The 14369-nt window shown below is 40.4% G+C and overlaps 1 protein-coding gene across 1 annotated transcript; it reads left to right on the forward strand.

Annotated features, from left to right (window-relative positions):
• The first annotated feature begins 553 nt into the window (after positions 1-553).
• Positions 554-7843, forward strand: dhodh (dihydroorotate dehydrogenase). Its single transcript, XM_085271023.1, has 9 exons — positions 554-655; positions 1181-1393; positions 1476-1675; positions 3957-4039; positions 4370-4557; positions 5556-5669; positions 6019-6172; positions 6250-6409; positions 7356-7843. Exons 1-9 carry the CDS (start codon positions 590-592, stop codon positions 7414-7416), a joined length of 1239 nt encoding a protein of 412 aa, XP_085127149.1. The 5' UTR covers positions 554-589; the 3' UTR covers positions 7417-7843.
• Positions 7844-14369: the final 6526 nt, after the last annotated feature.

The following is a 14369-nucleotide window of genomic DNA, read 5'->3' on the forward strand; positions in this document are numbered from 1 at the left end:
AATAAAAATTTGACTTTTGAAAAAAATATATAAAATCAAAAGAGTTTGATGAATTTGGAAAACTAAAATTCAATTCAATTAAATTAAAATGAGGAAATATCCTGAGTTTTATTTCATGTTAGTCTGGTATTAATTTTATTACAGTACACCTAATGAGGCTTAGATGAACATGTTTATTAAGACTTTGTGTACAACAGACTTGAACTACTTTCAAGAAATTCTGTGTTTTTATTGTACTGCTTTTCCTAAGTCTTGTCCCCAACATATGCTCTCCATACAATAATAAAGCATAAAAATTAAATAAGATTAAAAAAATAATACTAAACTTTTTCACAACAATAAAAACTAAACTGAAATGAGAAAATCCACTCTGGAAACCAACTGACACTAGACTGAATAAAAAATAGAGGCTATTAAAAAAATAATTACCAAAAAAAACCTGTATTAAATCTAATACACACGTAATGTAGTGTAATGCACGTCAACTTTAATCACCCGTGGTATCTGAGAATGTCACTGTCCGCCCGCCCATGATTGAAATATCGCGAGATGATGTGCCGGAAGTTAACACCGCGTGGGTTTGTGTAACATGTTAGGAAATACATTCAATGCCCTTTATTGCGAAGGCAAAACTGCGTCTATGGCGGGATTGAAGGTAACGTCAGAGACCGTGGACAACAGAGTTTGTCTGGCAGGGTTTCAGCGTCGCAGCGATACTTGTGCTCCTGTTTGCTAGCTCGTTTTCTCTGCCTGAAAGTAATATTACTGTAAAACACTCCAGGTCGTCTCTTCTCGTTTTACTGCGTAAACACAGGCATGCAATGAATGAGTTGTTATTGGGTTTATTTGCATTTACTCTAAGAAAGCTGAACAAAGTCTGCTGTTTAAGTTTTTTAATGCGTATCTTGCATCTACTACTGACAGGGACCAAACCTGACCTCAAAAAGTAAAACTTTTATTTTATTTTATTTTTTTACTAATAATACTTTATTTTTTGTCCATTTGAAATGCATTTTCGTATTAAAACACACATGAGTGAGGTATGTGTTTGATACCACACATACTTTTATTTGTATTGTGTCTGTTTATTCAACCCCAGATTGTGTCATTGTAAACAGAGTGAGTAGTCGTATTGAACTCTTAGCAGTCTGGTCACATGATGTTTATCACCGTTCAACAGAAAAAGTTAAAAGAAGCCGTGAAGGTCATCAGCTCAGGTAGCCTCCTGTTCGCTTCCTACCTCACTGTGACTGGAGATGAGCGTTTCTATGCCAACCAGCTAATGCCCCTGCTGCAGAGGATTGTGGGGCCTGAGACAGCCCATGTGCTGGCAGTGAAGATGATAGGTTTGGGTCTGGTACCTCTGAACCGTTACCAGGACCCTGCGTCATTGGTAAGCATGTCACAGGGCTGTCTCCTCAGTGGGTTGCATGCGCTTCTGGACTTCTCTAAGGGTTTGTTCTGTTTGTCTGCAGGAAGTCAACGTCCTTGGGTTAAAGTTCAAAAACCCGATTGGGATTGCGGCCGGCTTCGACAAGCACGGAGAAGCCGTTGATGGCTTGTACAAACTGGGCTTTGGCTTTGTTGAGGTGGGGACAGTTACTCCCAAACCTCAGGAGGGGAACCCGAAGCCACGCGTGTTTCGCCTCACTGCAGATAATGCAATAATCAACAGGTGAGGTTGGAAGTGCTGCACCACAGTTGGTGCTTTAAAAGGCCTGTTTTATGTCTTTAGGTTGACATACTTAGCTGAAAGTAAAAAGTGATGGCTCATGGTTCTGTGTGTGTTTTATGTCTAATAACCTTATCTTTAGTTGTAAATAGTCTGTAATCGACAGGATTTATGAAGGAGTTTTACAATTTTTTGGATGAACATCTTTGTAGAACTGTTAAGTTTGTTAAGTTCTATTTGTTGTCATTCCTGATGCCCTTTTGGCTGGATTGCTCTTGAAAAAGAGATTTTAAATCTCAGTGAGACTTAATAAATAAAGAATATATTAAATCTCTTTGCCGAGCACTGATTGCAGCTTTTATCTTGTGACAGAAATGTCCTTTGTTGTTCAAAATGACAACATGTCGTTCATGAGCGATATGAGAGATCATTTGCAACTGTTTAAACACAGACAACACTGCCACTGAGGTTGTGGGCAGTATTCTCCTGAATGGTAGGTGTCGTAAATTGTCCAAAACCGCAGCATCAGTGTTGGTGTGTGACGTCACTTTTGGCGTGCGCTTACGACAATGATGACGACAACAGGTGTTGTGTTTTTGATGCTGTTTTTGGCCAGTCGTGTACCTCACCACAGCCATGTCGAAGACACGAGTGTATGTTCATGTTGGTTTTTACCGTCATGTCAGTGAGTTTCCCAAATTATTCAGAGGGCAATGATGCAACAGCTAGGAAAGAGAAAATCTTTTCTCTGCTTTTTTGACTTACATTAGTGCTGATGCTGAGGTTTTGTCTGTGTAGTGACACCTGTCATTCAGGACGATACAGCAGCAAGTATAGGACACTCAGCGCCAATATAAATAATATCACTGGCTTGTAAGTAACCTGTCGAACTCTTATGTAAATGCACATCACACTGACATCAGAGGTGGGAAGTAACAAAGTGCAAATACTTAAGTAGAATTTTCAGGTACCTGTACTGTACTTGAGTATTTATTTTTCAGACAACTTACAGCTTATGTGTAATTTGAATCACATATTGGATCTGTATTTGATGTGTTTTGCAGTAATTTGGTGAATTAAAGGTCTGTGTTGGACTGGGCCACAGTGGTGCTCATGCTCACATTTAGGTTACATAGCAGAGATTAAATTGCATTTACAATGAGGATACTTACATTAATTCACTGAATGAATTAAGCGAAGAAAGTCTGTACTTTTGCCACATCTGCTGTTCATATCCTTTAGTGCAGCGGTCCCCAACCTTTTTTGCGCCACAGACCAGTTTATGCCCGACAATATTTTCACGGACCGGCCTTTAAGGTGTCTCGGATAAATACAACAAAATAAAACTAGTACCAGTACCGAAAAAAAGAAGATTTATTCATAACACATGTGAAAAGACCCAGGAAAACCGAGTTAACAATAAAAACGATAACAAAATAATGCTGAAAACCGATAAAAACCCTGAAAACCATGCATTTCACACCTGAGCCTCAACTCTCGCGGCCCGGTGCCAAACGACTCACTGACCGGTACCGGTCCGAGGCCCAGGGGTTGAGGACCGCTGCTTTAGTGCATTTGCCAGCCTAATCCGGAAGCAGAGGATGTTTGCTTGTAGAAAATACTAGAAAGGTAGAATGATGTCAAAAAGTAAGCCAGATATTAGTTATACTGATACTTGCACTGGATGTTTGCAGGTCTGAGCATATACAACAAACAAGCATTAGTAATTCATCACTGGATTTTTTTGCATTAAATTACATGTTTCTGAGATGATTATAGGTTTTTCTTACATAGGTAGAGATTTCATGCACTCATGATTTCAAAGATGTTTAATATGATGTCGAAATGTCAAAGGTCAGCTTGACTGTCACATTATCATGTCTTGTACAAAATTACGTGCCATAACAAACCTATAGTTTTTTGACTGTATGTGACATTTGGTCAGTTAATTACATTCTTTACTAAACAGGGTGTGTGTGTGTGTGTGTGTGTGTGTGTGTGTGTGTGTGTGTGTGTGTGTGTGTGTGTGGACAGACATGATTTTAACCCTCTCCAGGCAGACGTTGCAGATTTGCAACAGTTAAGAACTGACAACCTGATTACCCCACATACATATTTTATGAGTTTCTTTTACTCAGAAGTACCACTGCAGGACTTGGTTGTGCATTAGCAACAAAAAACTTAATTTGGGCCTGAGAGGGTTAAGCTTCAGTTTGTCTGTTGGTACGTGCATAGAGTTTAAGCCAATGTTTTAACAGGGTTTTTTTACCCCCTCTGTGTGTAGATATGGATTCAACAGCTGTGGTCTGGCAGAAGTACACACGAGGCTGAAGGCCAGAGAAGAAACGCAGCAAGGGCGAAGTAAAGGTTAGCAGATTCTCTTTGTATTCTCTGAAGTACTGTAAATGTGGCACCAGAGATTACATAGTTCACTTTCATTTAGATCTTACATACTTTTGTTTTTTTGGTGGCTTGAGATGTGGGATGTCAGCATTAAATTATGTATAAGGTTAAATATGTTTTTAATGATCTTGACCTTTCCTCATCTTGTATTTTAATCACGCCTGCATACTTACTTAAATCTCATTTAGCACGTCAGCAGCTTGTGCCCCAGTTGAGTCATGTGCCTGATGATGCAACCTGTGTCTGTGTTTTCTGAACTTTCCTGTTTGTGTGTGTGTGCATGTTTGTTTATAGCTGGCCTTCCCCTCGGCATCAACCTGGGGAAGAACAAGCTGTCACAGGATGCGGGGACAGATTATCTGGAGGGCGTGAAAGTGCTGGGCCCGCTGGCCGACTACCTGGTGGTCAACGTTAGCAGCCCTAATACACCAGGTCTCCGGGATCTACAGGGCAAGGCTGAGCTTCGCCAGCTTCTGCACACAGTAGGACTACAGAAGTGATAATTGAATTGCAAACACTGAGAAGCACAAACAAATCCTCACCGGCATATTGGTGCAGTGATTAATGGACGCATGCCATGTAATACAGTTTATAAGACAATAACATTTGTAAGAAGCAGTTCTAACAAGCCTGAAGTTGATAATTTGGTATGATCACCTCTATTCTTCAACATAACCTGTCTATCTTTACTAACCTGTAGACTACACTCTTGAAAAGTGACGATGAGGATGCTATTCAAGGCTGAAGTTATAATCCACAACCTCACTGCTAGATGCCACTAGGTCATATGTGCTGCTCTTTTGACGTAACAGTTTGTAGTTTTTTGTAACTTGAACACAATGCTTTGAATCTGACCTGTAGCCATGTGCTAATTTTGCCTTTGTGTACTGAAAAATGGTTTCAACAGTGATTTGTTCAGCTGATATTTGTATAATCGATAGTATTTCTCCCGTGTTGGTTTTGCTTTAACTTCTACAGCTTCCCCAGCTGTAGTATTTCCCCCCCACACCCACCACCACCCTCCTCCACCCACACCCCTCCAGTGAGAAGCAAATGTTGTTTTCCCTTGCAGCAAAAGGGGAAAATAAGTCAAGGACAGGGTTAATGAATGTCACAGAACTGCGACATCTGTGATAAAAGCTTCATGCCCCATCAGCACCAATTTGAGTACTCATTGGCTTCACTGGTTCAGATTGGGTAGTGATGGGTAATAATGGAATTTAAAAAAAGGCATTTTTATAAACTCCCCGTTAGGTTGACTGAAAATAATTAGAAAGGCATTCAAGTGGATTTGATGGGTATATGTTAGGTATTCAATGTAATAAAATCTGTAGCTCCAAAGTCTCTTTTCTGTACATCAGTTCTTGAACCATAGGCTGTATTTTTAGCCCTTCCTATTTCCAAGGCTTTAGATCTTATGCCACAGTAAACCATCTTTCTAACTAGTCTCTCTACCTCATCACTTGCACTATCTGCTCAGGTGCAGAAAGAACGTGATGCCCTGCAGGAACAGCGTAAACCTCCCGTCCTGGTGAAGATTGCTCCTGACCTAACTGCCCAAGACAAACAAGACATTGCTGATGTCGTCACTGAGGTGGGAATCATTGTTATGTCTAAAGTAAAACATGCTTTATCTAAAAACTAAAAAAAAAAAACAGCCTTAACTCTGCGTAAAGCTTCACATGGCTCCCTTCCTCCTCTGTGCTCGGGTAACCTTGTCACTACTTCAGTAGGTTTTTGTGCTCATTGGAGCGGTGAGGAGTTGCACTTTAGTAGATGTGACATTGAGGACGGAACAGAAAGCGAATCACACTTTGTCTCTTTCTTTGTCACTGAGTATTTCACATCAGAGGTCACTCGCATACATACATCAGTTCTGCTGCTGTAGGTGCCGCCACCTGTGACACCTACTTTCTATCTCCGCTTATGCTCTGTGTTTCCAGCTGGGAGTGGATGGTTTAATGGTGTCTAACACCACTGTGTCAAGGCCAGAGACACTTCAGGACCCAAATAAGTCTGAGGTTGGAGGGCTGAGTGGAGAACCTCTCAGAGACCTCTCTACTACAACTGTCAGAGAGATGTACAACCTCACCAAAGGTACGGAGTTATGTCCATCTCCCTCAGTATCGACTGTGCATATAAAGTAAATTTCCTGTATGTTGTTATTATTGTAGGTAAAATACCAATTATTGGGATTGGCGGTGTTGCTAGTGGGCAGGATGCAATGGATAAGATCCGTGCTGGTGCATCATTGGTTCAGCTCTACACTGCTTTGACCTATCAGGGTCCACCTGTAGTGATAAAGATAAAGCGAGAACTGGAACAGCTTCTTAAGTGAGTATGAAAATAACCATTAAGGCCGAGTTCTCAAGTGAAAGGTTTAAGAATTTTTCTGGTGTTTTTAATAGTTTATTTTAAGAGTTGTTCTTGTTTAGGACACATTTTTCTTAGAACTATTGGATGTTGTTCCTACTGTTTATAAATTTTAATTTTAGTGTAGGGACACAAGAATTGTGACTGTCTGGGCTGATATGCAAGCTTGTAGAAACAGAATAGAGGCTTCAAGTACAACTTCACTTAGTTTGAAGGTGAACATAGAAGGAAAAATAAAAAATCTGAAGATGTTAAAGCTCCAGGAATGGTTGTAGTATGAAGAAACACAAACTTGTGTGTTCTGTATTAACACCAATGAAGATTGTATTCATACTATAAGTTTTGCTAAAGGTTTAAACTCTTTAGCCAATATCCATGTTGAAATAAGAGTTTGGCGATACTTTATCGTTCACTCCTCCCTGTGTGTTTTAAAACCTCTTCATCCCCCCCCTTTTTTAAAGCCAGTGTAAAGGTGTGTTAACATGATAACAGACATACAGCAGCCAGTAGATGACATCTTTTTTTGCCCACTAACTACTCTACTATGTAGCCAGGCTGATGTGATATACCGATATTTAGCTGCTAGGTCGGAGGATCCTTATTTATATATGATTGTTTAAAGTCTGAGACAGCAGCAATCACCAGCCCCCAAAAACTTCCCTTTCATTGCATTTTCAGAAGAACTTTTGTACATGCATACAGCAACCATTTAACCAGACTGTATCACTCCTCAGTTTTATCAGTACCTTTGTTGGCACACCTCAGCAAGGCATGAAACAGCTGTGCCTAAAATCTTATGTTATTACGGGATACAAATTTGGAGCACAGGCTTCCATCAGTTTATTCCGGTCCTTTTGCTTCTCAGGACAAATACTTATAACCTACGCTGCTGTGTCTGCTTCCACAGAGATCAGGGTTTCAGCAGTGTGTCCGAGGCAGTTGGAGCTGATCACAGGCAGAGCAGATGAGTCGACTCCTAAGCAGAGCCCACATCGGGAGATGGGGGATTGCTAACGTAGCCAGCCGTGGCTCCTGAACTGGGGTGAATCCGGAGTATTTATTATCCGTCCATCTTAATTTCCAGGGTGGAGTACACATTATGGTCTGAAATCACAGTAAAAACCAGTAAGTGAGTAATGATCAGTGTTTTATGTTGTCGTAAGTATTAAGAACCTGAGATCTGTACCTTGATTTCAGACATTCAGACTTTGTTACAGTGTAACAGCAGTTGGTGTTTCTCACATGCAGGCCTAAACCTTTCAAGCCCCACAACTGATTTTTAATGATGCAAACTTTTCTTCAGTGTGAAGAAAATCATTGTTTGTGATGCAGAGTATATGACCTTGAAACATATTTGTAATGGTATTGTGTGAAAATAAAATCAAAGACTTTAAAGGCTCAGATACCATCAAGTCATTTATTTTGCTCTGAAACATCACAGGAGCATCCTTGAAGGACTTGAACTGTTTCATGGTGGAGCTTCAAGTTACAAAGAAGAATGCCCTGAACCTGACAACATGCACCAAGTAAAACGGATAGTTTTGTTATTCATTTCCCTGCTCAGAGAATGTCGTGATTTTACTTCTAAGTGCAAAACTAAAATATTCAGTAACCAATGAGCCACAAAGGCCAGTATTCAGGAATTGCTGGGCTGATAAATTTTCAGAGCGCTTGTTTTGTTCTGGTGTATTCTGAATATGTGCTTTGAAACGTTTGCAGGTGACGCATTAGAAAGATTCTAGACTTATTTCTGATTCAGTGTGTAAAACGTACCTTTTTCACTTCAAAGATCAAAACCCAACTTGTGTTCTGAAAGGTAACCACTACTGAAAGCCCATGTTTATCACTATCCAGAGGATTCAATAAGCTGAATGTGTTGACTTCTCATGCTAACAAAAATGAAGTTTTACGTCATCTTAGAATCTGTTTTCAGTGCTGTGATGCTCCTCAAAGAATAAACATCTTTCAGTTTCCTTTAACAGCCTGCCTTTAGCCTTCAAGTAGATTAAATACATCACTACATTTTGCTGTGTGTGTGTGTGTGTGTGTGTGTGTGTGTGTGTGTGTGTGTGTGTGTGTGTGTGTGTGTGTGTGTGTGTGTGTGTGTGTGTGTGTGTGTGTGTGTGTGTGTGTGTGAGAGTGATGGGGATTGGAACTGACTTAATAAATTGTTTTGGCATGTTTTATATAAATGTGGAGATATAAAGGTCTTAATAATGGAATAATTCATGTGGAGTAGAAAAAAATGAAGGTGCAGCAACAACATAAAAGGTTCACTCTAGGAGGAACTGTGCATATATGTTCTATTATAGATCCATACATGAAGTGTTTCTTGTGATTGAAGTAGTTTCAGACATGAAAGGACTCTGAGTTTTCTGTGTTCTTGACAGCAACGCATGAAGCCCTTAAGTCATGCTCCTCTCAGCTGGACTCCCACTCCTCTCTGTTCTATTAGCGGTGTTGCATCATGGCCTCCCATTGGTGTCGGCTGCTGCTTTTATAGTTATTATTGGATTTCTCACTTATTGACACTTTGAGACGCCTTTCTATCCCGTCACAGTACTGCCTGTTAATCCCAGAATAGACGGCGGTCATTAGGTACAACCAGTGAAGCCAGAGAATCTGTGAGGATCAGCTGTGAGCTGCCAAGCGCCGCCTCCTTCCTTTCCTGAGGCTACTCTAGGTCCAGACTGGGTTTTATCCCATGTGTGGTGTTAGAGGGGCAGGAGAGGCGAATCCTAGCCTCCAGACAAGCAAAACTAAAACTGAGGGCCACTTACATGTACTCTTATAACTTTGATTGTAGCCAGGAGGCAGCACTTATCTGTCCCTGAGATGGTGTTTGTGCTGCGTTTTTTAAAATCTGAACACTAATAGGAAAGGCCAGGTACATCATCTTCAGCAAGGATTAACCAAATATTGTCTTTTGTAGATAGTGTTGTACACAAGGCCAATATGTGGATGTAGAGCGGAAGCATTTTTTTCTTCTACTCAATACTGCATGGATCGTACTATTCTCCGTGGAGGGCATGTCCTTGTAATAGGACAGCGAGGGAAAAAAGAAAATTGCTGAATGAAAAAACAGTCAATTAGCACAAAGCGCTCATTCAGTCTTAAAATCTGTCTGCAAAAACGTTTAAAGCTCTGCTAATGCGGTAGGAAGCGTGGAAGAAGAGTTCCAAGGTTTATAATTTTGTGAAATTTCAGGGTTGCAGCTTTTTTTCACTGGTGTAGAAAGCAAATCATTGTTTTTGAATGAAGTGCCTAAATGTCAGATAATTATGAAAAATGCTCCAGAGCACAAAGTAGTTTTCACAAATTGGCTGTTTTACATGATTTGATCAAACCCAAAAGCAGCTAGCTGTGTGTAAAATGGCTAAATGTCACACGAGAAAAAAATGTCATTACAAAAAATGTTTTATGAACTGTTAAACGAGTTGCTTGAAACTTTTGTACAGGTTGGAATGGTCCCCAAAGATGATGGTGCCGGCTTTTATCACTATTTCTCCAGCATCATTGTGACGTTTTGGTAAATGTCTCAAGTGTAGTAAACATTCAACTTCTACACATCGGGCTGATTGTCATTAACATCTGTGTGCTCAGAGTTGCTCAGATCTGCTGTAATGCTTCGTTACATAGATTCAACAAGCTCCCTCAGAGATTTTGTTCCACACTGGTGTGACTGGATCACACAGTTGCTGCAGATCTGTTAGCGGCATATCAGTGATACAAGTCTGCCATGGCATAACATCCCAAATTTGCTTTATTGGACTGAGATCTGGTGACTTTGGAGGTCATTTGAGTGAAGTGAACTCATAGTCATGTTAAAGAAACCAGTTTGAAGTGATTTGAACTTGGTGACATGGTGTTTTATCCTTCTGGAAGTGGCCATCTAATGTTGAATACACATAAAGGAATAAACATGGTCAACAACAATACTCAGGTGGGCTGTGGCATTTGAAGAATGTGAAATTCAAGGTTTCAAAGTTTGCCAAGAAAATATCCTCCACATCATTACACCGCTACTGGCCTGAACTGCTTAATATGGGTGGATGGATCCATACTTTTGGGATGTTTACACCAAATTCTCATACTGCTATTCTGTGTGAACTGTAGCCTCATTTTCCTGTTCTTAGCTGACAGACGTGACACTTGGTGTGGTCACGTCCGCTCCTTTAGCCGGTCTGCTTTAAATGTGTATAGTACAAAGATCCACTGTGGGGTGTTGCAGTGTGATGTTATGTCCAGTAAATGCCAGGCCAAGTCACCAGAACACATTTTATTATTATTAATATTAATATTCATTTATTTATTTGTACATTTAGAATGATGCAATCATAAAGATAACATTCTGTAAATGGGGAGGTGAGGCATTTCATTGTTATGTGGCAAAGCAGAAGAAACGCTGTTTAAATTAGAGGGACTCAGAGAGGGGAAATATAAGGACTGAAGGATTCAGTGTCTTCTGGGTCACTGGCCATCCACAAATGTTACAAAGATGATGTGATCACTCTGAAATCCACTGAGGTTGCTTGAAAACAGCTTTTTCACAGATGATTTTCAGGCATCCTGATTTAGCCAAGCCACATCTGCGAGGACCCCCCCCCCCCCCCCCCCCCTCCAAGTCTACATGTTGATGTATGCATTTTAAGTCCAAATAGGATTTGCACCCGAAGGCGCTTCTTATGTAGCTACACGGTACCATAATGTTTGTGTTCTCATTGACCATATACAGTTCAGTGTGTGTGTGTAATCCGTATGTTAACATCATGTGAAGGTGTGCAACATCTCAATGATACACAGAACTGAAAGCAAGAGCAAGAGAGCACTTCTAGCATCAAGAATAACTCATTACACTTGACTGCGATTTTCATTTAGTTGTTTAACGGCATGTAGGAAAAAATACCATTATTTGTTACAACATGTTCCCCAAATCTTCGGGAGCACTTTCTAATAACTAAGTAAACCTGCTAACCTAACAGATGCAAACTTGTTGCAGCTAGCATGCACCTACTAATATTAAATAGCTGTCTGTCTGTCTGTCTTTCCGTCCGTCCGTCCGTCCGTCCGTCTGTCTGTCTAGTGAAGCTATCCATAGAAAGTAAGGTGGATGTAAAGCAGCCTGCAGCCGTGCTGTCTGAGGTGTTTGTTTTCCTTAACAAGCAGGACGAATGACAGGTGAGAGCGTGTCAGGTCAAACAAATAAGGAACATGTTCTTCTCAAATCCTGCTGGTGATGTAATCTCAGTTGGATATTTGTATTGACATATTTTTAAGCTGAGCGTGACTTATCAAAGTTACATTTGCTGAAAGATTCACTGAAGGTTTACACATTTTATAGATATTAGTTGTTTATTATCTTTTGGCTAGTTTATTACCTTGTTAAATCATGCGCGTGTTGTTACATTGGTAGTCAACCCAGTCACAAGAGTATTTTCTAGAATATATATCTTTCAAATGAACAGAGACCAAATTAGCACTTATAGTACCAGTCATTTATGTTTTAGAGAAAAAGTAGAGTTAAAATCATTGCTGATTTTATCCACATCCACCGACTGAATTGAAATGAGTGCCTTTAATCTTAATATAAATATTAAAAATGAGTATTAGTATGTTGTAGGATGGTGTCTGATTCAGGAAAAGTCTCTGACCTATGTTATCCGCAGTATTTATTCATTACGCAGTTCTCGGTATAGGAAACATCTTTTTTGATGTCCACAGTGGGCACCAGCATTACCACACCCTCCTCGTCTTTCATACATCATTGCATTTCATGCAAACAAGAGCTTTGTAGAAAGATTGTTTCCAGGATTTTTACTTTTTTTGTTTTTATGGTGTGCCACAGGAGAAAATGCATATAAATACCAAATAAATGAACAATCAGACACTGCTGAGGAACATCTGCAAGGTGATGGAGATAAGAATTCCAATATAGTGTAATTGGATACAAAACACATGTATTAAAAGAAGGGTGGAAAAGGAAGATGGTGGCGTGAGCACTTTAAGAACTTTGTTCATTTTGAACTTAAATGCTCCATGTTCGCACTGCAGCGTGACTGAAGAATAAAGACAAGTGTCCTTCTGCAGATGGCTGTTATGAAAGCTGGTGAAGCCTCTGGCTACAGGAAGTCACAGGTGTGGTGGAGGCAGAGAGAGCTATAAATCACACACCACCCTGCCCAAACCGATTACAGCTGATGGGAGGGTGTCTATACATACAAAAAAAAAAAAAAAGACCCCTAGAGAGGCAGGAGGGAGATACAGCCCTGTTAGATGATCTAATTTGCATGAAATGTATGTTATATGGGTGCTCTTTGCTTTGTACTACCAAAGTTATTTTGACACAGGTTTAGTATTTTTATATAAATATTATAGCCTGGAAAATGCCTTACAATAGCTTGCAATCAGCAGCAGTTTGACTTGAAAGTGTTATCATGCCAATATATGCATATATATATATATATATATATATATATATATATATATATATATATATATATATATATATATATATATGTGTGTGTGTATATATATATATATATACATATATATATATATATATATATATATATATACAAAATCCCCACTCGCCCCTGCGGGCGGTCTCTCCTTTAAGCTTGGGTCCTTTACCAGAGGCCTGGGAGCTTCAGGGTGCTGCACAGTATCTTAGCTGTTCCTAGAACTGCACTCTTCTGGACAGAGATCTCAGATGTTGTTCCTGGAATCTGCTGGAGCCACTCGCCTAGCTTGGGAGTCACTGCACCTAGTGCTCTGATTACCACTGGGACCACCGTTACCTTCACCCTCCACATCCTCTCGAGCTCTTCTCTGAGCCCTTGGTATTTCTCCAGCTTCTCGTGTTCCTTCTTTCTGATGATGCTGTCATTGGGAACCGCTACATCGATCACTACGGCGGTCTTCTTCTGTTTGTCTACCACCACTATGTCCGGTTGGTTAGCCACCACCATTTTGTCCGTCTGTATGTGGAAGTCTCACAGGATCTTAGCTCGGTCATTCTCCATCACCCTTTGGGGCGTCTCCCATTTTGACCTCGGGACTTCCAGGCCATATTTAGTACAGATGTTTCTCTATACTATGCCGGCCACTTGTTTATGGCGTTCCATGTATGCCCTGCCTGCTAGCATCTTGCACCCTGCTGTTATGTGCTGGATTGTTTCAGGGGCATCTTTACACAGCCTGCACCTGGGGTCTTGCCTGGTGTGATAGACCCCAGCCTCTATGGATCTTGTACTCAGAGCTTGTTCTTGTGCTGCCATGATTAGTGCCTCTGTGCTGTCTTTCAGTCCAGCTTTGTCCAGCCACTGGTAGGATTTCTGGATATCAGCCACCCCCTCTGTATATATATGTGTGTGTGTGTGTGTGTATATATATATATATATATATATATATATAATCTGTGCCACAACTTTAATAGCACCAACCATTCCCATGTTATTACGGTGTTTCCATATAAATGGCCCACCCTGTATATTGTAATGATTCTGGGACTTTTGACCCAGTGTTTTGTGTTTTCTATTATTGTGATGTATTTTGGTTATGGTTTTCTATTTCTTTGGGTTTTGGTTCTGTTCTTCGTCAGTTTAGTGTTTAGTCTTTTCTGCCTGTGTATTCCTGTGCCATGTCCGCATTTCTTAGTCTGTCTTTGCATGTGTGAGTTCCTGTTTTATTTTGTAAGTCTGTGTCTCTCATCAGTGTTTCTAGTTTCACTTCCCTTCTCTCATTATGTCCAATTATTCCCAGCCGTGCCTCCCTCCTGTTTCCCATTCCCTGATTGCCCTGTGTGTATTTAAGCCCTGTGTTTTCTTGTGTGGGTTGCTGGTTCATCTGCGTATCTTCTTCCGTTGTCTCTCCCTGCATCTCCCTGCATCTCCCTGCATCTACGTGTATCTACGTGTATCTA

The sequence above is a fragment of the Mchenga conophoros genome, linkage group LG1 (genome assembly GCF_057382185.1).
Source record: "Mchenga conophoros isolate Kocher_MC1m ecotype Shallow Benthic linkage group LG1, M_conophoros_male_GT1.1, whole genome shotgun sequence".
Lineage (NCBI taxonomy): Eukaryota > Metazoa > Chordata > Actinopteri > Cichliformes > Cichlidae > Mchenga > Mchenga conophoros.